Source organism: Aspergillus sclerotioniger (genome assembly GCF_003184525.1).
Source record: "Aspergillus sclerotioniger CBS 115572 chromosome Unknown BO94scaffold_34, whole genome shotgun sequence".
Classification (NCBI taxonomy): domain Eukaryota; kingdom Fungi; phylum Ascomycota; class Eurotiomycetes; order Eurotiales; family Aspergillaceae; genus Aspergillus; species Aspergillus sclerotioniger.
In genome coordinates, this window is record NW_020291024.1 from 136,651 (window position 1) to 159,192 (window position 22,542).

A 22,542-nucleotide genomic window follows, 5' to 3' on the forward strand; every position below is an offset into this window, starting at 1 on the left:
TCAACCTTCAGTCTGCAAGATGGAAAGCGAAAACGAAAGTAGCGAGACTTGGGAAGTCCCCATCATGCTCAGTCCGGAGTAAGATTCAATTTCAACTTGCCATCCTCCATGATGCTAACCGGGAGTAGAAACCTCAGTTACGAGGAGCTTGCCAGATTCAATCCATTTTTTGACAAGATCATGGATCTATGGAGTAAATCCGCAATGATCACGAACACAATGAATTCCTCGGATGCCTCGGCGAGTACCTCTCCATCGCAGTCCATGGACTCCGGAAATGATTCTTCCTTCAACCATCGCCAATCATCCACATCCCCTTTGTTGAACGAATATCAATCTCGCCTTGAGCAGCATGTATCAGAGCAGTCCCGCGTGGAGCTGCATCACTCCGGGCGTCTTGAGTCGGACTGCATGGATTCTTCTTCAATTGAAGCTCCCCTAGGACCGATGAAAACCTCGCACAAGAAGCTCTTTGGTGAAAACGGCTGGCTTGGATGTACCGCCGACATGAAGGATCTGCCCAGTGACACGAAAATGTTCAAGGGCTTGAGAGGATTCGGCAGGAAGATCAAGAAGCAAGTGGAGGAGCTCGTGAGTCTTTCCTGCTTTAACAGGATCATGCATACTAACATTAGCCTCAGGCGGAGGAGATGGCCAAGGCACATCCAAACCCTCTCATCCATGTGAGCCTGCGCCCAAGGATCGTTCCCGAGTCGACCATCCCCATCTCGCTAGACCCTCCGACCCAAGCCAAGCTATACTCGGAGATGGAAGTCATGATATGCGTCACCGCGAACAAGTTCCTCCTGGATCAGTACAATGAAGGTCGCCTCTCCGAAGAATCGATCCGAAAAGTCACCAAGTACTGGGGCTCGAAGAACAGGCCTCAGGTTATCGAGTTCCAGTTCGACCAGGCCACCCAGCGGCGACTGATTATGTCTAACATCCGAACTCTGCGTTTCAGCGGAGAATTTTCGACCAACCCGGTTCTTCTCAAGTCGAACCTTAATAATTGGAAGGCAGTCAGTAAGGAAATGAGCGTCCGCACCTTCTGTGCTCCTGACAGCGCCATCCGCAAGCACATGCACGACATCCACAAGATTCTCGATATGCTGGATGCGCCGCTTGTCACCTACATCACATTTGAGGAGCTCCAGATGCGGACTCTGTCTCTCATGAAGGCATACCTGGAGAAGCTTTGCCAGGCCGACGGTGGTAATTCGAAGTTGTCTCGATCAAGTCGGAACTACGGAAGACATCTTTCGATGGCATACTAAGCGGAGGTATCCTTTCTTTCTTTTTTTTTTGCTCCTTTTCAGATGTGTCTTTCTCTCTTCTCCTTCTTCCTATTTAATGAGCGCAGCGTTTGCTAGAGACAGCCAGTAATAATTAGCATCACAACTCAATCCAGTGAAAAGATATCTGTGCTCTTGACCAGTACTCTTGACCAGTAATAACTGCATGACATGAAAAAGATTGCCCACTTTTGTTGTGACTCTCTGATATCCTTCGAGTGGCATACGGCAGCTTAGGGACTTGATACTGATTCGGTGAGCCAGGGTAGCCAGGTGTTCAGGTTTCAGACCAGTTACTCCCAACAAGTTGAGTTGCCGGGCGCTTTGCTGCAGAAGCAACCCACTATGCAGCCATGTGGACCAATAGCCACGTAGGTAACAGGTTTCAATTACCAGCCCCGTCCCTGAGATAGCGACCAAGTGTTGCACGGTGGTCTGAGACAGGCTAAAAAGAATGAAAATCCCCGAGGAATAATCTCACCAATCATTTGATCGATTTCAGCGCGCGCCCGGGGCCCTATTCGACATGACAGGCAGATCCGATCCATCCATGTCAGATCCCCGACACAAACCTCCGAACAAGGATATCAGAGTTTCGAGAAGTCTAACAGTCCGCTTGGGACGAACCAAGAATATTCCGAGTCAACAAGACAGCCACGCGCATTACTAGACAACGTGTCTGATTCGTAGGAACATGGTTTTGGCGTTGTCATGTTGGGCCCGCTTTACGAGAATGTAGGGGGCGATGGATTGGTGGTGGCCGGAGCCCAGCTACGTGTCGGGCGGGCTTTTGGCCTGTCACCGTACTAGTGCCATCGGAGACTCCCAACAATTGCTGAGTGGCACTTTAGACGCCATTGTAGCGTATCTCTTTAGTAGTGATTTAGTCAAGTCCGGTAGAGATAAGATAGTCCCTACTCCTGATCTGCACGGTTGTCAGCCGCGATTGTTTCTATGATCTCCGCCCAGATAGGTGCACAGTACACAGTAGGGGGACCTGGGAGCGACACCACTCACCTGCCCCGTTGATGGAGGATGTATCTAGTGGATAGGTGACCTATCCGGAGACCACCGAGCTAAAGATAGACTAACTTCGGTCGTTGATAAATGGTAAGCCACTAAAGCTGCAGTGGCGGTGATGATGGTGGTGGACAAGAAGAGGTGTTGTCCAGTCGAGACCGCAATTGACTTGGCCGCATTCACGTGGGCCGACGTCATGGGGTCCTTCGCCCATTCATGAGCTCGTTACTTTTCTTCATCTGCCACCTTTGGGGCCCGGTTCCATCGCCAGGTTCCTGGTTGGTTTCCACAGTACTGCTTCTCTTTCCACTCCACTTGTTTTGACTATGATCCATTTTATTCCCCCAGCAAGTATCGAGCTCTATCCAAGCTCTCCTTGATGCCCGACCTCCCTTGCTGACCCTACAATCCAGCGCGAGCTGGAGACACCGAAACGCCACTGCGTGTCTGCCTGCGATATTACCCCGTCTAAACCCCCAACCATGCCGGTCTCTCCCTGATAACTTCCCACTGGCCTTGTTTCTCTACAAAGCTCTCACTTACGGTGCTGCTGGTGCACCTGCCGCTGGCCGTCACAATGACAAATGGGCCCATCCACACCTACGGCTCAACATGTCTTCTAACGGAGGATGATTCCAACCCATTTTCGTGGCTTTCTCAAGATGATCCACCTATCGTTCGTCCGCAGTTTTTTTACACGTCTGCGCTCCCGATCGACGACCCATTGGCTGCCTTGCCTCCTCCGACTGGCGGTCAAGGATCTGGAAATGACAGGGCTCCGCTCCAGCCATTTTCGGTCAGGGATAACGCGGCCCTGGAAGATGCCTGGAAGCTATTGCAACAAACCATAAAACAGAAGCTCACTGGGAAATCCAACTCTCAGTGTGGTCCCCCATCAGCCAGAAACCCGGGGATAGATGTACCAGGCCGGGAACTCCCCGTCGAACCAGGGCGAAAGAAACACAAGGGACCCCATGGCGATGCAACCTTCCTGGGAGGTCAAAAAGGACAGTTAGGTATTCCTTCGCGCTCCTTGGATGATCAACTGCCGCCCAACTTCAGGCTTCGATCTAGGAATGAAGCCGGCAAGGCAGACGTAAACAACAAAGTATCCCGAGACAGGTCACGCACACTTGGCAGTAGCTTAGATGACGGTCCCATATCTGGCGCTGCCCTACGTCGGAAACGAGAACCGCCTTTCAACGACAAATTTGACACAGTAGAAACCAAGGCCAGAGAGCTGCTAATGAATGATGACACTGGTGGCACGGAAGGTACCAGCCCGCGAAGCTATCCCTCACGCGATGCGAGCATCAGCGGCTCGCCCTTTGCCAGAGCCCCCATCTCCCAATCACACAGCCCTTTGGGCCAGTCGGTCGAGTCCCTTTCGTCAAGAGACGGAAACCAAGAACCTCCAGTTGAGCCATCAGCGACACCGAAACCATCAGGCCTAAGAACGGCGATTCGTCAGGGCTCTGATGAAGCTGGTGGTGAAGCTGGAGAATCTGCTCAACTGGATGAGCCGCAACGCAAAGTCCCCGTGGGTGCGTCTCGGCTTCACCTTGTCGAATTGCCGAGTCTAAAGGTATAGAAATTTCTCGCTTTCTCTGTCCATGTCTTTGATCATGGACCTGTGGAAGGCTAATCTCTGGCAGATGAAACCGATCTACTGGAGTCCCCTGCATGACATTTCGAGCGTTATCCGCGCAACATGGTTTTACAAAAACACCATGCTACCCGTGGAGACGGAGCTTGCCAATAAGTTGGAAGATGGCTACAACTACCTGAAACCATGGACTGAAACATGGCAAGATGAACTCAACAGCTGTGTCGAAAATGGTGCCGATGCCGAAATGAAGATCGTACACAGGCTATGGCCGAAAGACAACACAACTAGACCACCGACGGCTGTGGTTGTGCCTAGTTCCGATACTTCAACCTCTGCCCCGCTTCTGTCAAACGAATGCAAGAGCACAGGAGTGGAGAGTATGACACTGGATACCAATCGAGCTGCAGGCGGTGCCTCCGCATACTCCGAAACCGTCAAGCCTTTCTTGAATTCTAGTGTCATCTACGCCGATGGAAGAAACGCACAGATCCTTCGACCAAGCCTTCTTCCATCTGTGTCGAGGGGACGCAAGCCGCTCAGTGCAATCCGTAAAGGGAGACAAATCGGAATTCCTGTGGTTCGTGGTTTTAGTAGGCGACTGTGGGACCGACTACACCCCAGCAAACCCAGCCCAGTAGACGTGCGAAACTACCTTCGCAGTACACAGTCTCGAGCAATGTCAACGACATCCACGGAGCCTATTTGCTATGCGTGTGCGATAGAGGAGTTGCGACCCGCTCCAACAGACCTGGTTCTGGTCATACACGGAATAGGCCAGAAACTATCGGAGCGGATGGAGAGCTTTCATTTCACGCACGCCATTAATGCCTTTCGAAGGCAAATCAATGTGGAATTGAACAGCGAGCCGGTCTGGCCACATGTGCGCCCAGGCCATGGGGGCATCATGGCCCTTCCTGTTAATTGGCGATCAACCCTGTCTTTGGATGAAGCCAATCTTGAATCTCCTGCCGCGGAAGATCCTGCTGCAAACCACTACTCGCTTAATGATATCACGCCTGAGACGATCCCAGCTGTCAGGTCGTTAATCAGCGATGTCATGCTTGACATTCCATATTATTTGTCCCATCATAAGCCTAAGATGATACGAGCAGTAGTCAAAGAAGCTAACCGCATCTTTCGGCTCTGGTGCGAACATAATCCAGGCTTCCAGCAGGAGGGGCGAGTTCATCTGCTTGCACACTCTCTAGGGAGCGCTATGGCCTTGGATATTCTTAGCCATCAGCCAACGAGGGTTCCGTCCTTCGATTTCTCCAAAACGAGCATTCACGGGGACATGTTCGAGTTCGACACGAAGAACCTATTTATTTGCGGCAGTCCGGCCGGGTTCTTCCTTCTCCTCAACAAAGGTAAGACTAGACTCTCCTATCTACCTCCAACGAGCATGTTCAAACTCACATTTCACTTAGCGAACCTATTGCCCCGCCGAGGCAGAGATAAACCTGGCTGTGAAGGCGACGATCGGCTCCCTGGCGTAGCAGGAGAGGCCGATACATATGGCTGTTTAGCCGTCGACAACCTGTACAACATCATGCACACCACTGATCGTAAGCATCTCTGGCATATATCAGCCCAAGCCTCGATACTAACACCATCTAGCAATCGCCTACCACGTCAACGCCATCGTTGACAGCGACCTAGCTAATTCTCTAAGACCCGCCTCCATCCCAACCTCCACCGCATCATTCTGGCAATCCGTTGGCAGCGTATTCCGCTGGAGCTCACCCCCGACTCTGATCCCCTCCACTACAACCATCCCCACCCGTCCATCAACCCTCAACAAGCTCCCAACCAACGTCGAACTCGAAACCCACGACTTCACACGCGAGGAAATTGCCGAAAAACGCATGTTCCTCCTCAACGATAATGGCCAGATCGACTACTTCCTCTCCGGCGGCGGAGGACCTCTAAACATCCAGTATCTGAATATGCTCAGTGCGCATAGCAGTTACTGGACTCTGACCGACTTTGTTCGGTTCCTGGTCATCGAGATAGCCCGTAAACAGGGTCGAGACTACACCTTACCGGTGCTACGTGCCGCGAAGAAGAAGGGCTGGAAAATTCACAAAGGCTGATGGATACCATGATTCCCTTTACTTATGCAGGCCTTTGCTTTGATCCTCTTGTTTCTCTTCTCTACAATCTACCATATTTTCCTCCCATCTAATTCTCAAATTGTCTTCTGTTTTCATTTTTTTATCTTCTTCGTGAATTTGGTCCCATCGTGTGGCGCAACCTTGGCCCTTGTTTGGTGGTAGCGATTACCCTTTTCTGGAGTCCAGAGGACCTGTGTGCGCGCTGCTACCGATTCTTCCATTGCTATGTTTTAACATTTGGTACTACTATGTTTTGGAGCGTTCTGCGCTGGATAATACAGGGTTCGAATATGTGGCGCAAAATATTTGAATATCATCTTTATAAGATGACACCGTTTGATCACTGTAACCGACCCCGGTCACAACGGAGAGGTCTTTCATCCATTTTAGTTATATAGAGTAGGCTCATTGGTAACTATTACCACACTACTCAAGACAGCAGACGGGAACGATGTTTATTGAAAACATACTCCAATCAATTCTCAGGCACCACAGGGCCCATCATCAACGCCTCGACCAATGCTCCCTTCTCAACCTTCCCAGCCCCAGGCCGCAGCACCAAAAGCGCATTGGCACTAGCCAAGCTACCCACTCTGGAGCTCCTCTGTCCCACCCCTCCCATTCCCGTACTCATGGCATAAAGCCGACCATCTTTACGTGACGCCGTTACAATAGCCCGGTGGTACTCGGTGCGCTTAGCGTCAACCGGGAACGAATGTGCCAAGGACACAGATACAAGGGGGAGTCCCAGGGGTGGTGATATCCCGGCGGGCGTGATCTGCCGTTGTTCCATGCCCATGAGCTTGTGGAGGGAAGGAAGAACGAAGAGGTTGAGGGTGACGAGTGCGGAGGCGGGATTGCCGGGGAGGGAGAATATGAGTTTTGTTTCACGCTCTTGTTGTTGCGCTGAGGATGAGGAGGATGGCTTGAATGGGATTGTGGCAAAGGTAGTTGGTTTGCCCGGTTTCATGGAGACACGGCCGAAGTGGATGGTGCCGCCGAGGGAACGCTCAATGGTGGGTTTGAGGAGGTCGAGTTCGCCCATGGAGACACCACCGGTGGTGATTATGACGTCTATGCTTTTTTGGGCTTTTCCAACGCCGCGGAGGGCGTCGCGGAGGCTTTGCTCGAGCTCTCCAACTGGAGTATCGCGGGCGATGCCGAGATCAACAGTGGGGAAACCCCATGAGGTGAGGCAGGAGAGGAGGGAGGGGCGGTTCGAGTCGCGAATTTGGCCGCCTTGGAGCTTGCGAGGGTCGTTGTGTTCAACTAACTCGTCACCGGTGCTGAGAACTCCGATGCAGGGCCTTTTGTAGACTTTGACGGTTTTCGTCCCTGTCGCGGCAAGAAGCCCGATCTCGCCGCCTACCGAGGTGATGAGATCGCCTTTTTGGAGGATGCGCGAGCCCAGAGCTACATCACTACCTGGTTCACGAACGTTTTCTTGCGGCTTGATGTCGCCGGTGAGGATTTCCACGGTTGCTTCTTCTTGGCCGTCTGGGGTCGATGAGGTGAGGTCGGTATCTTCGACCATTACAACGGCGTTGGCGTTGGGCGGGAGCGGTGCTCCGGTGGTGATGCGGGCGATGGTGCCGGGTTCTAGCGAAGTGAGGGTTCCACCTTCGTTGGCATGAGTTATGGATGCAACGGGGAATATTCCCTTGGTGCTAGGTCCGGCATCTTGTGATTCGGGTGCGATAACGGCGTATCCGTCCACGATGCTGGCGCGGTATGCCGGCACGGCCTCCCCGGCGTAGACGTCTTCGGCAATGACGGATCCAACGAGATCGATTGACACAGGGACTTCGATGACAGCTGGTTCGGGCGTCTGTTGGCTGATTATTTTCAACGCTTCGTCGACGGAGAGCATCGGGTATGGGGACTCGCGGTATCGACGGTTGGGTCCGGCATTCGGATCGTTTGACTGTGGTCTTTCTGATGGGGATGTATGTGCCCGAGGGACGGCATGTCCGTGCCCATGATCGTGGGCATGAGAATGGCCGTGATGACCGTGGTGGTGGTGATGGTGATGATCCGCCTTGCTACCAGAGGGAGACGCAGCAGACACACCTGCCTCAGCCTCGAGCTTTTTGACCCCGCCCGCATGGATCATTCTGGAGTTTGCCCCAGCCGCCTGGCTACAGGCATGTGGCAACAACTTGAGGATGGCTTCAAGATTCTCTTTGGCACCTTTCGGAGAGCCAGGTACGGTGACGATCAGTGTCTTGTCTCGCACGCCTGCAACGGGCCGGGACATCATCGCAACTAGTGGTGCTTGTTAGTAGCCAAGACAGGTGGTGTCCTAGTGATCGCCTTACAGGGCGTAACTTTCAATGAAGCCGCAAGCATGCCGTGACTGAGTAAGCCTAGTCAGCACCGGTCTAGTCATTCCCTAGGAAGAGATTAGGAAGCGCACACGAGGCCAGATGCATGGCGATGGATGAGAGGCGACACGGCCTGTCGAACATTAGCAAAGAAACAGAAAAGGTGTAGAACAATAGGAACACCGACCTCCGGCGTGATATCCTTAGTAGCAAATCCGGTTCCACCGCTTACGATCACAAGATTGACCCAATTGGGGCCGTCTGTCCAGTCGCAGATGGCGCGTTGGATTTCCAACACATTATCGGGAACGATATTGATAACGGGCTGGCCCCAGTTATTTGCCCCTTCGGTTGAGAAGACAGTAGTTAGGGTGTCTCCCACTTTGTCCGTGGAGGGGTCTTGAGAGGCGGTGTCGGAGACGACCAAGATGGCCGCTTTGAGGATGTTGTCTGCCATCTTGGAGAGGTGAGGGGGGATGAAGATTGGAGAGTCTGGCCGTCGGGATGGTGGTGGGGGGGAAGTCAAGTATGAGAAGTGCGCATGGGCGCTAGGCTGGCGCTGGCCGGAATGAGGACCCGCCACGCCTTAGATACAGTCTGGCAGATAGAAAGGCCCCAGCAAGCTCCAGCTCACAGAAAGAAAGAAAGAAAGAAAGAAAGAAAGAACTTATGAATTGGCATGTTTTGTCTTTTGAATAATCTCGTGATATCTCCCAACAGTTACTGTACACCCTTCCTTCCCTCATTTCCCCATCAGTCAAAGCAGCAAGACGTTCAATGCTATTCACGCATAGCCAACCGTTCTACAGTCAAATCGAATCCATGCGCCCAATGCGGCCTATAAATAGGACAAAGAATAGAAAAGTGAAGACAAGACTGATATAGGTCATACAGATCATCCCCATCATGGCCCTCTACGCCCTCATCAACATTCTTCAAGCGGCTCCGAAGTCAAGCGCTTTTCCTCCAACCAGGAGTCCAATAATCAAGCCAAAAAGACCGAGGACGGAGCTAAAGATCTCAACAACGAGGATCTTCACGAACCTATAGTGCGCATTGTTAGCTTCCACCTCCGCGATCGAATGAAGGGCTGACGAACAAGCTCGGGTCAGCAGCATCAGCCAGGGCTGCACCACTTCCGTTAATACCAACGGAAATGCCGCAAATCAGATTGCAGGCGCCCACGGTGATACCGCCCCAGAACAGCGCATATCCAGTATAGTAGTCGCTGCCAGAGAAGGGCCCCTCGCCTTCAACCAAATTGAGCTTAGAGGAGAAGACGATGGCCATGATGACACCGTAGATAGCCACAACTTCACAGAAGATAATGGAGATCAAGTTCTTGGTGCGAATTCTAGGCGCCTTAACACCTCCACCAACGATCGATGAGCCGGTCAAGAAGATACCCCTGTCGGACGCATATTAGCATCCCGCCACTGCAGCCAGACATGCCAAGCCATACCATGAAGCACCCACGACCGACAATCCAATGCACATAGCAATTCCAAAGTTCGCCCAAGCGTACGGGGATACCGACTCGAGTAGATAGCCGACCTAGATCGGTTTAGCGGGCGTCGAATGATGATTGTAGGTCTTAGGGGTTGCCGCGTACGTTGAACTCTTCATCATCACCGCGGAAGAGCAGATCTAATCATGTAGAGAGACCAGGTTAGTTTACCGACGGAGCCCACCGCTTCAGCGAGTCGGTTCACTTACACCCTGCTATCACCAGGAGTGACACGGTTGCAGCACTAGCAGAATAGTAGTAACCCATGATGAACCCTCCGCTGACGACACGACCTGGGCGCTGAAGGATATCAAGAAGACAAACGGCGGGGGCCCCGGAGAGGTGAGGAGGAGTTGATAGGAGCGAGACGAGGACCGGAGGAGCTCTTGACCGAAGCGTGTAGCTGGAACTAAGCCGCAACTACAGCGGGAGGTCAGGCCGGGCCGGCGTTAATCCGCGGGCGTGTGCTTGTTCGGTCCATCCGCCATCCATCATAATACAAATAATACATAATACTGTCAAGTTCCCCGGACCGATCCATGGGTCGAGCTCTCCTCCAGTCGACCCTCTGAACCTCTTGCACGACTGTCCGGTCGTCTCTCCCACCTGTCGACACCCTTCGGAGATACCCCTCCCCCCAATATATGTCCTTGTATCCCTAGTGCCTTCCCACTTCCACTTGCCCACCGCCTGAACACTTGTCGACTTTGCGACCTGCCTCCGTTACCTACCCCTGATTCCGCCGCTACTCCCACGACTTCCACCACCATGGCATCCACCTCCGGAGTTGGGTCGTATTCGAACCCTTTGAAGAAATTCAAGTATGTCGGGCTGACAGTCTACTTCTTGGCCGTCTTAACGGGCGACTAATCAAATCGCAGGCTGGTATTCTTGGGCGAACAGAGTGGTACGGACATCCACTACGACTATACTTCACCCATTGGCGCCACCCGGTCTCTGACATCTGCCTTACAGTTGGGAAAACCTCGTTGATCACCCGGTTCATGTACGATTCGTTTGACAACACGTACCAAGCCACCATTGGAATCGATTTCTTGTCAAAGGTATTCCACGCCTCGTCGACTGCTTCCCATGCAAAACAAGCCTATATCTCGCCGTTCCTACCCGGGTCTCATCATTTCCTATACGCACCCGCTGCTCCAGGAGGCTAATTCGCACTGTTCGTCTTAGACTATGTACTTGGAAGATAGAACCGTCCGCCTTCAGCTTTGGGATACGGCCGGTCAAGAGCGATTCCGATCTTTAATTCCTTCCTATATCCGCGACTCCAGTGTTGCTGTTGTGGTCTACGATATCTCCAACGCCAAGTCTTTCCAAAACACTCGCAAGTGGATTGACGACGTCCGCGGAGAGCGTGGAAATGATGTGATCATTGTCCTGGTTGGCAACAAGACCGATTTAAACGATAAGCGCGAGGTCACGACGGCGCAGGGCGAGGAGGAGGCGAAGAAGAACGGCTTGATGTTTATCGAGACCAGTGCGAAAGTTGGTCATAATGTGAAGCAGCTTTTCCGGAGAATAGCGCAAGCACTACCAGGCATGGAGGGCGAGGGCAACCGAGGAGACAATCAAAGTTTGTTTCCACCTGCACACCCAACTATCATCACATGGTCTTGAATACTGACAAAAGTTCAACAGTGATTGATGTCAACATCACCCCGAAAGAGACCACGACCAACGATGGATGCGCCTGTTAGATGCCGTACTCGTCACGTTCCCACGGGGTCATTATTACCGCTCGCGACCCCTTTATCTGTGCCTGAATCTCAATGATGAGGCTTGAGATTGTCCATAATGCTCTTCGTTCTTAAGATGTACATTTTTCTTTCTTTCCGTTCCAGGTGAATAGCGTGTTTAGATCAAGCTTGAGAATTTCTTTTCTTCTTTTTCTTCACTTCGATTCGTCTTCTATTTCCTTGAGATCTTGCCTCGAAATCCAACACTTGACGGAAGAACCAGGCGTTCGGTTTCTGCATTGACATCATATTGCATTGACCCGCGGCATCCCGGGTTTGCGTTGTTTTGTATCCGTCTTGTGCGCTTACGAGCATCGTCAACGATGCTGCTGCGATTTTGTTAGAAATACTACCACTGCAGACGGCGTCATTATTTCACTTGCAAAGTCGTGGCAGGACAGGCTCTGCTCGATTAGGTGGCTTTGCGAAGGGGCTATGGTTCTTGTCGTATGATCAACGGATTGGACAATTGGGCCCTGTCCACTGTTAGGGGAAATCTGACTAAATGGCTACATGGAATCAACACTAGGCCCGAGGGAAAGTTTTCCTGAGGGCCCTTAAATGAACCCCTGAGTGAGAAATTTCGATGGCAGTAGTAGGTACCTAGGCAGGCAATCAGGCATTAGCAATCGTCGTACTCGTATTGTGGCTTGGCAAACATCATTCAAGCGTGATGTACGTACTACATCGTCAGTCTAGTAGCTCCTAGTTGCAAGGACCCATCCTGGAGGGAGTGGACGGGGAAGGAAAGGGAGTCGGGCAGATCAGACCACAGTGAATGCATTATAAGCCAACATAACAGGATCGGGTCGACAAGAAGAGAACACAGTGACAATGTACTACTCAGTAGTATGGAGTAGATATAGGTACTACTCGTGTATAGACCAGGACGTCATGCGGCGCTTGGCAGTGACAGGGTCTGTTCCAGCAGCAGAGCGCCATCAAAAGGGCATCGATCGGCAGGCGGATCGCCCGGAAAATCGTGCCCCTGTGCAGCCCGCAATTGGGCGCCAGCGTCACTTAAACACGCCCGTCTTTCCTCGTCGTCTCCGTCGTTGCCCGTCCGTCCGTCACCTTCCATTCCTTTTCCTCTTTCTGTCGCTCCCTCCCACCACCAACCCCCAGAATCATAAACCCACTTCTTCCTGATATCTCTGCCCCGGCGATATCAACCATGGGTTTATCAACCCGTCTCCTCCGCATCCCGCGGCCAGAGGTGTGTCTCAACTCCCGTCGTCTCCCTCTCGAATCCATGAAAATTTAGGATGGGAGCGAGACCCCGACCGGCCCGTTGCCCGGTCGCTCACTGAATGAGGCTAACCATCGCACCCCGGTGACCTCACACAGACCTTCCTCTATGTCATGAGTCTACAGACGGGCGCCTCTTTGATCACCTTGTCGTTGCTTCTCAACAAAATCAGCGGTCTCTATGGCTTGCTCGCCCTTTTGACCGGTTACCACCTCTCCCCCGTCCAGCTGTCGATGTACCTCTACTCTCTCCTCGCTCTCGGCCTCACAGCGTACCTCTTCCCGCACATCCGAAAACAAACTCCGTTACAATGCCTCGCGCTCGCCTGGCTTTATGTTTTCGACAGCCTGATCAATGCCGCCTACACAGCAGCCTTCGGTGTGACCTGGTTTCTCGTCGTCTCTCAACATTACGATAATGGCAACGCCTCGGGACCGGGTGGTGAGACCATCGCCCAGACCGCTGGCTTCACAAGCCCCAAATATGAGAGTGTCTCCAAAGGAGATGGTGATCATTATGCAAGGAGGCCGGAGCCCCTCGGCAACGCTGTGGCGCAGCCCGAAAGTTTCCAAAGCATTCTAATCATCTGCTCTCTCTGGATTGTCCGCGCCTATTTTGTCTTCGTCATGCTTGCCTTTGCGCGCCAGGCCCTGCGTCTCCACATCGCCGTGCCTCGTCATACCCAACTTCCGACCCACAGTCGCAATACTTCCATTGCTAGCGTCGCCAGTGTTGCGGACATCGACCGGGAGCCCTTCTCACCATATAGCCCCGATGGCCAGGGCTGGCAGGGAAAGCTTGGGCGCATCATGATCGGCATTGGCCGTAACTACTGGCTTGGTGAAGATGAGGAAGGCGGCAATTGGATGGTCACCCTTGGCCGTCGCTTCCGGGCCCGTGGTGAAGACACCGAACTTCCCGGTCCTCTTGAGAGGGAGAGAAGACGCCGATCCGGAACCGGTCCTCCCCAGCCGTCCCCCTCAGCCTTCCAGGCTGTGGCCCTGCAATCGCCGATCCATGAACACACCCCGGGAATGAACGTGAAGATGCACGGCTGGAACGAGAGCAGGTAATATGCGATCGTCTGACATTGGAGTAGCATACCAGCTTCCTCAGACTTGTCGCCATGGCATTTCCAAGCCTGCTAGGGGTTCCAGAGTGCATGTCGGCGGACAGGAATTGTGGCCGTCTGCCATATGTTGGTAAGACGACGATTGCGCGCCTTCTGTTGACCATGCCGCACTGTGCTGTGGAGAGGCTCAAAATTCCGTAGCCTCTTTCCTTCTCCGCCCCACTCACCTTGCATGGTTTCTTTTCAATTCTGTTATTATATATGCCGAAATGATCTACATACACTGTTTATGAAATGGGGGAATGGGTGATATGGGGTGACAGGGTGACACCTCATCGCTTCTGCCTTCGACTTTCACAACGACCTGGCTTCGACGAGACGTCAGCTCTAGGCGCGCGCGAAAGGTCCGGGCTATTTGGAGGCACCATGACTGGGAAGATGAACATAATGGCTTTGAGGGGGGTCTTGTCGTGCCCAACGTGGACTTGGCGTCTGGGACCTGTATATTTGTATCGACATAGGGTTGGTTCGTTTTCGGCGTCTTCAGGGTACATTTTTGTTGCATCATGCTAGGGATTTGCATATATTTTCCACCATATTTGGCCCCGAGAAGAGCATTATATATTTTTGTGTGCAAGACATAGATACCCAGATCCGCCTCGCCGAGTCGATTTGTCTTGCGTTGTCAATTCGATTAAATGATCTCCGCCCGATTGTGTACATGTCCGAGTAATCTCCGAATTCTCGCCCGAGAAACGATGATGTCAATCATGCTATGTAATAATGATAGGTCTCGAGCGAATCCCGGCAGAAAGCCCGGTAAACACAGACATGTGCTTTGAATATATATCCGATCGGGATTATGAGCGGAGGAAGAAGAAGGAGAAGGAGAAGGAGAAGGAGAAAAGACCAGATTATAAATAATAAATAAAATCAGAGCAGAAACAGACTTACTACTGCCATTTCTTTCCGGGTAAATAGTTGACAAGAACATTCAATGGATTGCGATCGAGTGCATGAACCAGTCCCGCTCTGCCCGGTTCCCCAGATCGTTACGAAACGTGCTTGGAAATCGCCCGGCGGTCGGCATTCAGAGCAAAAGCCGCGACCGCAATTGTTTGAGGAGTCAGGCCAAAGCGAAGGTGACGTGCTCGAGGGCCAATCACGAGATCCCCGCACTTGTCCTCATCGGGCGTGTTTGCACAGATACCCTGTGGCTGTTTGCATCGATGTCGTGATCGCAATCCAATCAGAGGGGGGCTAATCCAACCCCGATGGCGGAGAAGTGCCCCAAAAGTCTATGAGGAGCAGAACCATAGCTCTCTCTGAGACGGAGTCTGTAGAAAAATTTAGGGGAACACGGCTCAGTGTGAAGCTAAAATTCCCATGTCTTTAGCTTGACTCCCTCCTCTCTCCTTCCTCATTCCTTCCCTCGTCAACCTCATCTATTGAACTCGATTTGAGTGGGGAGTCACCGTATGCGGTGATATCCATTTCTCTCTACTTCAAGGACCATCCCACTTCTTGCGCGTTTCGCAGCGCAGCCAGTAATTGTCAATATGGCGTCCGTTTCGACTGCAGGTGAAGCAGGTATGGCGTCCATCTTGATCCTTGCTTTGCACGATTGCATTTTCCTTCGGCCTCCAATCCATCTATCGTTCTGTCCGAGTGCTAATCAGTCGTTTCATGCTTTCAGTGGCGAGAGTCGCCTACCTAGCCAGTGATGTTGTTCTCTCCGTTCAACCAACGCTGCAGGCCGATTCTTGGTTCTCCAAGACCCTCAAGACCCTAAAGGCAAACAATGCTCGCAGCATTCTGCCAAGGGGCGTCACTGACGTAAGTCATACTGAGTCTGGCTTTGCCGAGCGACCTGTGTGAGTGGCAATCTAACAATGTGTATAGGTGGTGGCCGTTCGTTACAACGAAGATCCCCTCCTTTCCGCTTTCCATCCCCTGCAGGCAGGCAATGCGGTGTCTGTTGTCACCACCTCCTCCACCTTGCTCTCCTCCATTCCTCACCTTTACCGCTTGGCGAACAGCCCCGTCGTCATCCATGTCGCTCTGGAACCCTACCCATTCCCAGACTACTCCGTAATTAGCTCTATCCGCCAATGTGGGTTCACTTTCCTGCATTCTGAGACGGTCCAGGAGGCCCAGGATATTGCCATCACTGCCCATGCCTTGGCCCGCAAGTCCGGAAAGGGTGTGATCCATTTCTTCGACCCTGCCAATTCCGCCCGCGACGATGCTATTGCCGAGGAGGATGCCGAGGTCCTCAGGTCCCTCCTGAACTTGGGCGGAAGCTCTGTGACACATACTTCCGGCCTGGGTGTCCAAACGCTATACACTGATTCTGGCCGGATTGCCACAGTGTCTGAGGATGCTGTTGACAGCGCCGCCAGCCAGGCTGAGGGTACCTCCACCCCTGCTCAGGCATCACAGACCCCCTCGAGCCTTAGTGTTGACAACTCGTCTGTTGGTTCTTCGCGGAGGGACAGCAGTGTCGATAGCCGTGCCACTAGCTCTGCTGCCACAACCATCGATGCTTCATCGACACGGCCAGTCAGTGCCGCAGATATCTTCGAATGGACTGCTCAAATCTGGAAGGGGCTTTCGGAGACAGTCGGGCGCAACTACCGCGCGATTGAATACACCGGTCCCTCCGATGCTAAATCCGCCATCTTTGTCTTCGGCTCGACTGGCGTGTTTGTGGATGTCCTGGGCAAGGAGGAGGCTACCGGTGAGCTTGGAAATGTTGGCTTGATCACCGCGCGCTTGTACCGTCCCTGGGTCGGAGGCCAGCTTGTGAACTCTATCCCAAGCTCGGTCGAGAAGATCGCCGTGCTGGAGCAGGTCCGCAAGACTACGAAATGGGGTCCGGCGTTCATGGATCTTCTTTCGAGCCTTTCACCATCTGCTGCTGGTAGGGCTACCCCTCAGATTGTGGGCTACAGACTGGGCTACGTCGAACCTTCTACCGCCGTTCAGGCTATCCGTGGCATCGTGCAGAACCTGAGCTCTCCTTCGCCTATTCAGAACCTCGAAATCGGAAGCTCGAAGGTTCCGTCCGTTGAGCCTTCTCTCGAGCAGCCTCACATTGAAAATGCCTACCTCAAGATCCTCAACCAGCTCTTTGGCGAGCGCCTGCACATCGCCAATCAGTTGGGCTCGAAGAATGCGGGTATCTCCTCCACCATCGCTGCCAGCCCCGAATACGGATTTGGTGCGCTGACCGCCCGGTTGGAACATCGTCAGCGCTTTATCCGGGAAGTGGAAGAAGCATCAAAAGCTACTAGCTTCGCCACTGATGTGCCCAGATCCTGGCTCTCCAAGTGGGCTCTTAGCGCGGGAGACGCCTCCAAGGCCAACAAGTTGGCCCCCGACGTCATTGCTCGCCTCTCCAACGACGGCTCCAAGCTTGCTAGACAGCTCTTGGAATCTAAGAAGCTGTTCTACGATGAGTCTTTGTGGCTCATCGGCTCTGACGCCTGGGCCTACGATCTCGGAAACTCCGGCGTTCACCACGTCCTCGCTTCTGGAGCTAATGTCAACATGCTTGTCATTGATTCGCAGCCTTACTCGGAACGCACCGCCGCCGACCCCACTCGCAGAAAGAAGGACATCGGATTGTATGCTATGAACTATGGCAACGCATACGTTGCCTCGGTCGCCGTCTATGGCTCCTACACTCAGGTTCTCCAGGCTATGGCCGAAGCCGAGCAGTTCAAGGGTCCCTCCGTCGTTGTTGCTTATCTTCCCTATAACCAGGAGAACGACTCTGCCTTGACTGTGCTTCAGGAAACCAAGAAGGCTGTCGACCTTGGCTACTGGCCCTTGTACCGCTGGAACCCTGGCAATGATGAGAATGGCGAGCCCAAGTTCTCTCTGGATTCGGACCGCATTAGGCGCGAGCTTGAGGAGTTCCTCCGGAGGGATAACCAGCTCACCCAGCTTATGAACCGCCACCCCAAGTTCTCGGCTACCCTTTCTGAATCCTATGGCACTGAGGTTCGTTCTTTGCAGAAGCGCAAGGCCAAGGACTCTTATGAGAAGCTTCTCGAGGGCCTCTTTGGTGCTCCTCTCACCATCCTTTTCGCCTCCGACAACGGCAACGCGGCGACCCTAGCTAAGCGCCTTGGAAACCGCGGTCGTGCTAGAGGCTTGAAGACTATGGTTATGGCCATGGACGACTACCCTCTCGACGACCTTTCCACCGAAGAGAACGTGGTTTTCATCTCCAGCACTGCCGGTCAAGGAGAGTTTCCTCAAAATGGCCGTGGACTCTGGGAGTTTGTGAAGAACACTGGTGATCTGGATCTGTCTTCTATCAACTACTCTATCTTCGGTCTCGGTGATAGCCACTACTGGCCCCGTAAGGAAGACAGAATCTACTACAACAAGCCCGCCAAGGATCTTGATGCTCGTATCGCCTTCCTTGGTGGACGTAAGTTGACAGATATCGGTCTCGGTGATGACCAAGATCCCGATGCTTTCCAGACTGGTTACTCTGAGTGGGAGCCTCGTCTCTGGCAGGCTCTGGGAGTGGACAAGGTTGAGGGTCTTCCCGAAGAGCCTGCCCCATTGACCAACGAGGATATCAAGATTCAATCCAACTTCCTGCGTGGTACCATCGCCGAGGGCCTGCTGGATGAGACCACTGGCGCTATCTCGGCCAGTGACCAGCAGCTGACCAAGTTCCACGGCACCTACATGCAGGATGATCGTGATGTCCGCGACGAGCGCAAGGCCCAGGGTCTTGAGCCTGCGTACAGCTTCATGATCCGTTGTCGACTTCCGGGTGGTGTCGCTACCCCGCTTCAATGGCTTCAAATGGATGCTATCAGCAGCTCGCATGGTAACGAAACCATGAAACTGACGACGAGACAGACCTTCCAGTTCCACGGTGTCATCAAGCGTAACCTCCGTGGCGCAATGCGTGCTATCAACAAGTCGCTGATGACCACTATCGCAGCTTGTGGTGATGTCAACCGTAACGTCATGTGCAGTTCTCTCCCTGAGCTTTCCTACTTCCATCGCGAGACGCACGCTATCGCCCAGAAGATCAGCGATCACTTGCTTCCCTCCACCACTGCCTACCATGAGATCTGGCTGAAGGATGATGACGACAAGAAGGTCCAAGTTGCGGGCGATGCCGTTGTTGACCACGAACCGCTCTACGGTCCCACATATCTTCCCCGTAAATTCAAGATCACCATCGCCATCCCCCCTCACAACGACACCGATGTCTACGCTCACGATATTGGTCTGATCGCCATCAAGGGCTCTGATGGTCACTTGGAGGGTTTCAACATTACTGCCGGTGGTGGTATGGGTGCTACTCACAACAACAAGAAGACCTATCCTCAGACTGGACGTATGTTCGGTTACGTGCCTGCTGACCAAGCTCACATTGTCTGTGAGAAGATCATGCTGGTTCAGCGCGACCACGGTGACCGCAAGAACCGTAAGCACGCTCGTCTCAAGTACACCATTGACGACATGGGTGTGGATGCCTACAAGGAGAAGGTCGAAGCCCTTCTTCCCGAGGGCTTGCGCTTTGCTGAGCCCCGCCCCTTCAAGTTCGTTTCGAACGTCGATACCTTTGGCTGGCTGAAGGACGAGAAGGGCCTCAACCATTTCACTTTCTTCATCGAGAATGGACGTATTGAGGATACCGCGGACTTCAAGATGCGTACTGGGTTGCGTGAGCTTGCCAAGCTTGACAAGGGCGAGTTCCGCCTCACCGGTAACCAGCACTTGATCCTATCCAACGTTGAGGATGCAGACCTTCCGGCCATTAAGGAGCTGATGGCTCAGTACAAGCTTGACAACACTTCCTTCAGCGGCATGCGTCTGTCTTCGTCTGCTTGTGTTGCCTTCCCCACCTGTGGTCTTGCCATGGCCGAGTCCGAGCGCTACCTGCCGGTCCTTATTTCCAAGCTGGAGTCCACTCTCGAGGAGGTGGGCCTGGCTAGTGACAGCATCGTCATGCGCATGACTGGTTGCCCCAACGGTTGTGCCAGACCTTGGCTTGCCGAAGTTGCCTTCGTTGGTAAGGCGTATGGTGCTTACAACATGTACCTTGGTGGTGGTTACCACGGACAGCGTTTGAACAAGCTGTACCGGTCTTCCATCAAGGAAGATGAGATCCTTGATATCATGAAGGATCTCCTCAGGCGGTACTCCAAGGAACGGAACACCGACGGCGAGGTTCCTGAGAGATTTGGAGATTGGTGTATCCGTGCCGGCGTCATCAAGGCGACGACCGATGGACAGAACTTCCACGAAGGAGTATGTTTCCCTCTTCCACACGAGCTCTTAGGCACATGACTAACAATCCACTAGGTTGCTGAAGATGACGAAGAAGAAGAGTAGACGTTGGATATATCCGGAAATGGACCTGTAGGATTCTCGGCATATTAGTGATATTATATATCTCCTAGAAGTTTTATGATTTTTACGACGATACAGCTGTTCTGTACATAGTGTTGATGACCAAAACTTGTCGCATCTATATTCCATAGCTGGAGTATTGTAAAATGTACACCGTCACCAGAGTTCTTCCTTGATAGTGTCCTTGACGGTAGGAATTCCTGATTGTGTATATATGGGGACTGGATGTGTTATGACCGCCGTGATGTTTTCATAGCCCATCTAATCAGATATATCGACTACCCAATGCTCGAATCTAAAGAAATGACCAGCACTTGTTTCAACATATGTATACCTTCTAAGACGGAAGGCGGTGTATTTTCATCGATTCTGCCCGCGGGCAGCTTATCAAACCTCCGCCTCCGATAAAGCAAAAAAAGTTGCAAAAAACCGACCTCACGAAGACCGCACGCCATTGTCTGGGCCATTCCCCCTCTCCTCTCACCTCCAACCGTCCTAACACGCAGTCACCCCGCTCCCCTCAATGTTCTCATCCTCATAATCAAACACACGCAACCATCACACCCGAACCCCCCATGGATCCCTCCGACGACCCCGTCGTCGCCTCCTACGACGTGTACCTCACCGACTCCGACATCTCTCGCTACGTCCTCCAATACCTCGACCGCCCGACCGGATCCTCCTATGACGACCGCCACGGTCAAAAGCCCTCCTCCTTCCGCCTGAAACCCAAGACCGGCCTCGTCGAAGTCGACGTCCCGATTAACACGCGCGTCAACTACGATGTTAGCAAGGGATTGCGGTACGGCGATGCCCTGAAGAAAAGCCGCAGTGCTCGCGAGGGCGGCGCATATGGTATGGCGGGCGGATTCAGTTCCGGGGGAGCTGGTGCGGGAGGCAAGGTGAAGATGGAGGCTGGAGTGGAAGTGGATACGAAGGGAGAGACAGCCTCCCTGTTACGAGTTCAGACACTTGGTGGGAGAATTAAGGGTCCTGAGGATGGAGACCCGGTTTATATGTTGGCGGCTTTTCGTGGACGTGAGTGCATCCCTTGGAACATTATGCTAGCTGGGGTATGGTTATGAGGAAGTGACTAATGGGATGGGGTTTTAAGAGAATTTGCATCTTTCGCCCGTTTCGGCTGTTGTGCAATTGCATCCGCAGCTTCATCATTTGGATGCGTTGGATGAGATCCCGACCAAGGGGAAGGGGAAAGCTAGGAAGGAGGGAGAGGAAGATCGGCCCGGTGAGAGTGAGGCCAGGGCCATCGATGTGAAGATTAAGGCCGCGGAGGATGGAGAGGCGGCGCAGGTTGCGGGCAATCTGGAGCTTTTGAAGAAAATGCAGGATGAGAAGTGGAAGGATTATGAGTGGGTTGATGCTGAGGTGAGTTCCTGGATCTTTGTCCCCGGAGAGTTTGGTTGAAGAGGTTGCTAATGCGGGTGGTTTGTTTGTTAGACGGAGGAATCGTGGCAATTGTACGAGAACTACATGATGCATCAGGATGTGGAGGGTCTACCGCAGCTGCAGTCGGCGATTGATAGCGAGAGTTATTTGGATACGATGAGCGCGCCTCGGATTGATCCTGCAAGGCCGGAGATGACTGGCTGGGCGATGAAACAGAACCGGAAGAAGCAACAGCAGGAAGAGGGGGGTGCTGCTGAGGAAAACACCGAGGAAGGTTGATGCAGCTGAGTTGGCTTCGAATACCATACGCAGAATTACGAATTCCAAATGACTTGCATATATACTTGCATCATGGCTGGTGGAAGCAAACGCGGGTGGCACGGCAGTACGGAGTGCTTCATGTCTGAGTTTGCGTAGTGGAGAACAGACTTTAGGAGTAGTTGGACAACCATGTTCCTCTGTCTGAACAGGAACTTGACTGCAATACTGCTTGTGGATGTCTATTCGAAGCCATTGACCGATGGAACCGTTTCTGGATTTGCCATTGCGCTCAATTCTGCTGGCAGAACTCGATCGAAAGGCCGTAGATGGGTCACCAGCCAATGAGCGCCGGGAAAACCTCCGGTAAGCTTCCAGAACATCACGTGCACCTCACGTGCCTTATCGCCCCGTTCGGGCGGTGGACCAATTTTCATTTCCGTCCGCCGAAGTCTCCGTCTCCAGTAGAGCGCATTATTTCTCGCCTTCACGCCTTTTCCTCTTCCCTCTCCTCCTCCTCGCCATCCACTGTCCCTT

The 22,542-nt window shown here is 52.9% G+C and overlaps 8 protein-coding genes across 8 annotated transcripts; 6 read left to right on the top strand and 2 right to left on the bottom strand.

Moving 5' to 3' along the window:
• Nucleotides 1-19: 19 nt before the first annotated feature.
• BO94DRAFT_560156 (uncharacterized protein) lies at nt 20-1,277 on the top strand (the record flags this gene model as incomplete). The annotated part of the gene is made up of 3 exons (XM_025614127.1): nt 20-78; nt 138-591; nt 642-1,277. 3 exons carry the CDS (start codon nt 20-22, stop codon nt 1,275-1,277), a joined length of 1,149 nt encoding a protein of 382 aa, XP_025463125.1.
• Nucleotides 1,278-2,568: 1,291 nt separating this feature from the next.
• BO94DRAFT_539299 (DDHD family phospholipase) lies at nt 2,569-6,391 on the top strand. The gene is made up of 4 exons (XM_025612678.1): nt 2,569-3,900; nt 3,971-5,291; nt 5,352-5,489; nt 5,542-6,391. The coding sequence occupies exons 1-4, from the start codon at nt 2,893-2,895 to the stop codon at nt 6,015-6,017; spliced, it is 2,943 nt and encodes a 980-aa protein (XP_025463126.1). The 5' UTR covers nt 2,569-2,892; the 3' UTR covers nt 6,018-6,391.
• Nucleotides 6,392-6,513: 122 nt separating this feature from the next.
• BO94DRAFT_569157 (molybdenum cofactor biosynthesis protein Gephyrin) lies at nt 6,514-8,851 on the bottom strand (the record flags this gene model as incomplete). Its single annotated transcript, XM_025614725.1, has 4 exons — nt 8,550-8,851; nt 8,455-8,495; nt 8,357-8,394; nt 6,514-8,303 (listed from the first exon to the last, which is right to left on the bottom strand). The coding sequence occupies exons 1-4, from the start codon at nt 8,817-8,819 to the stop codon at nt 6,514-6,516; spliced, it is 2,139 nt and encodes a 712-aa protein (XP_025463127.1). The 5' UTR covers nt 8,820-8,851.
• Nucleotides 8,852-9,025: 174 nt separating this feature from the next.
• BO94DRAFT_525695 (H(+)-transporting V0 sector ATPase subunit c'') lies at nt 9,026-10,136 on the bottom strand (the record flags this gene model as incomplete). Its single annotated transcript, XM_025610319.1, has 5 exons — nt 9,026-9,406; nt 9,462-9,770; nt 9,825-9,916; nt 9,975-10,009; nt 10,079-10,136. 5 exons carry the CDS (start codon nt 10,134-10,136, stop codon nt 9,298-9,300), a joined length of 603 nt encoding a protein of 200 aa, XP_025463128.1. The 3' UTR covers nt 9,026-9,297.
• A 492-nt stretch (nt 10,137-10,628) lies between these two features.
• Nucleotides 10,629-11,598, top strand: BO94DRAFT_539302 (Rab family GTPase YPT6). Its single transcript, XM_025612679.1, has 2 exons — nt 10,629-10,690; nt 10,751-11,598. The coding sequence occupies exon 2, from the start codon at nt 11,064-11,066 to the stop codon at nt 11,505-11,507; it is 444 nt and encodes a 147-aa protein (XP_025463129.1). The 5' UTR covers nt 10,629-10,690; nt 10,751-11,063; the 3' UTR covers nt 11,508-11,598.
• A 1,202-nt stretch (nt 11,599-12,800) lies between these two features.
• BO94DRAFT_589758 (inositol phosphorylceramide synthase regulatory subunit KEI1) lies at nt 12,801-13,948 on the top strand (the record flags this gene model as incomplete). The annotated part of the gene is made up of 2 exons (XM_025615966.1): nt 12,801-12,842; nt 12,974-13,948. The coding sequence occupies 2 exons, from the start codon at nt 12,801-12,803 to the stop codon at nt 13,946-13,948; spliced, it is 1,017 nt and encodes a 338-aa protein (XP_025463130.1).
• A 1,341-nt stretch (nt 13,949-15,289) lies between these two features.
• BO94DRAFT_627889 (sulfite reductase (NADPH) subunit beta) lies at nt 15,290-20,500 on the top strand. The gene is made up of 4 exons (XM_025617447.1): nt 15,290-15,537; nt 15,644-15,783; nt 15,850-20,238; nt 20,293-20,500. Exons 1-4 carry the CDS (start codon nt 15,507-15,509, stop codon nt 20,320-20,322), a joined length of 4,590 nt encoding a protein of 1,529 aa, XP_025463131.1. The 5' UTR covers nt 15,290-15,506; the 3' UTR covers nt 20,323-20,500.
• Nucleotides 20,501-20,772: 272 nt separating this feature from the next.
• Nucleotides 20,773-22,087, top strand: BO94DRAFT_539306 (uncharacterized protein). The gene is made up of 3 exons (XM_025612680.1): nt 20,773-21,378; nt 21,455-21,726; nt 21,799-22,087. The coding sequence occupies exons 1-3, from the start codon at nt 20,916-20,918 to the stop codon at nt 22,024-22,026; spliced, it is 963 nt and encodes a 320-aa protein (XP_025463132.1). The 5' UTR covers nt 20,773-20,915; the 3' UTR covers nt 22,027-22,087.
• The last annotated feature ends 455 nt before the right edge of the window (nt 22,088-22,542 follow it).

Bases quoted from the DNA above. Each gene is read 5' to 3' on its own strand.
- BO94DRAFT_627889 (XM_025617447.1), top strand. From the start codon at position 15,507: ATGGCGTCCGTTTCGACTGCAGGTGAAGCAG. The intron at 15,538-15,643 runs GTATGGCGTCCA...TCATGCTTTCAG, and splicing joins TTCGACTGCAGGTGAAGCAG to TGGCGAGAGTCGCCTACCTA. The intron at 20,239-20,292 runs GTATGTTTCCCT...ACAATCCACTAG, and splicing joins GACAGAACTTCCACGAAGGA to GTTGCTGAAGATGACGAAGA.
- BO94DRAFT_539302 (XM_025612679.1), top strand. From the start codon at position 11,064: ATGTACTTGGAAGATAGAACCGTCCGCCTTCAGCTTTGGGATACGGCC.
- BO94DRAFT_539299 (XM_025612678.1), top strand. From the start codon at position 2,893: ATGACAAATGGGCCCATCCACACCTACGGCTCAACATGTCTTCTAACG. The intron at 5,292-5,351 runs GTAAGACTAGAC...CATTTCACTTAG, and splicing joins CTTCCTTCTCCTCAACAAAG to CGAACCTATTGCCCCGCCGA. The intron at 5,490-5,541 runs GTAAGCATCTCT...AACACCATCTAG, and splicing joins CATCATGCACACCACTGATC to CAATCGCCTACCACGTCAAC.
- BO94DRAFT_539306 (XM_025612680.1), top strand. From the start codon at position 20,916: ATGGATCCCTCCGACGACCCCGTCGTCGCCTCCTACGACGTGTACCTC. The intron at 21,379-21,454 runs GTGAGTGCATCC...TGGGGTTTTAAG, and splicing joins GTTGGCGGCTTTTCGTGGAC to AGAATTTGCATCTTTCGCCC. The intron at 21,727-21,798 runs GTGAGTTCCTGG...TTTGTTTGTTAG, and splicing joins ATGAGTGGGTTGATGCTGAG to ACGGAGGAATCGTGGCAATT.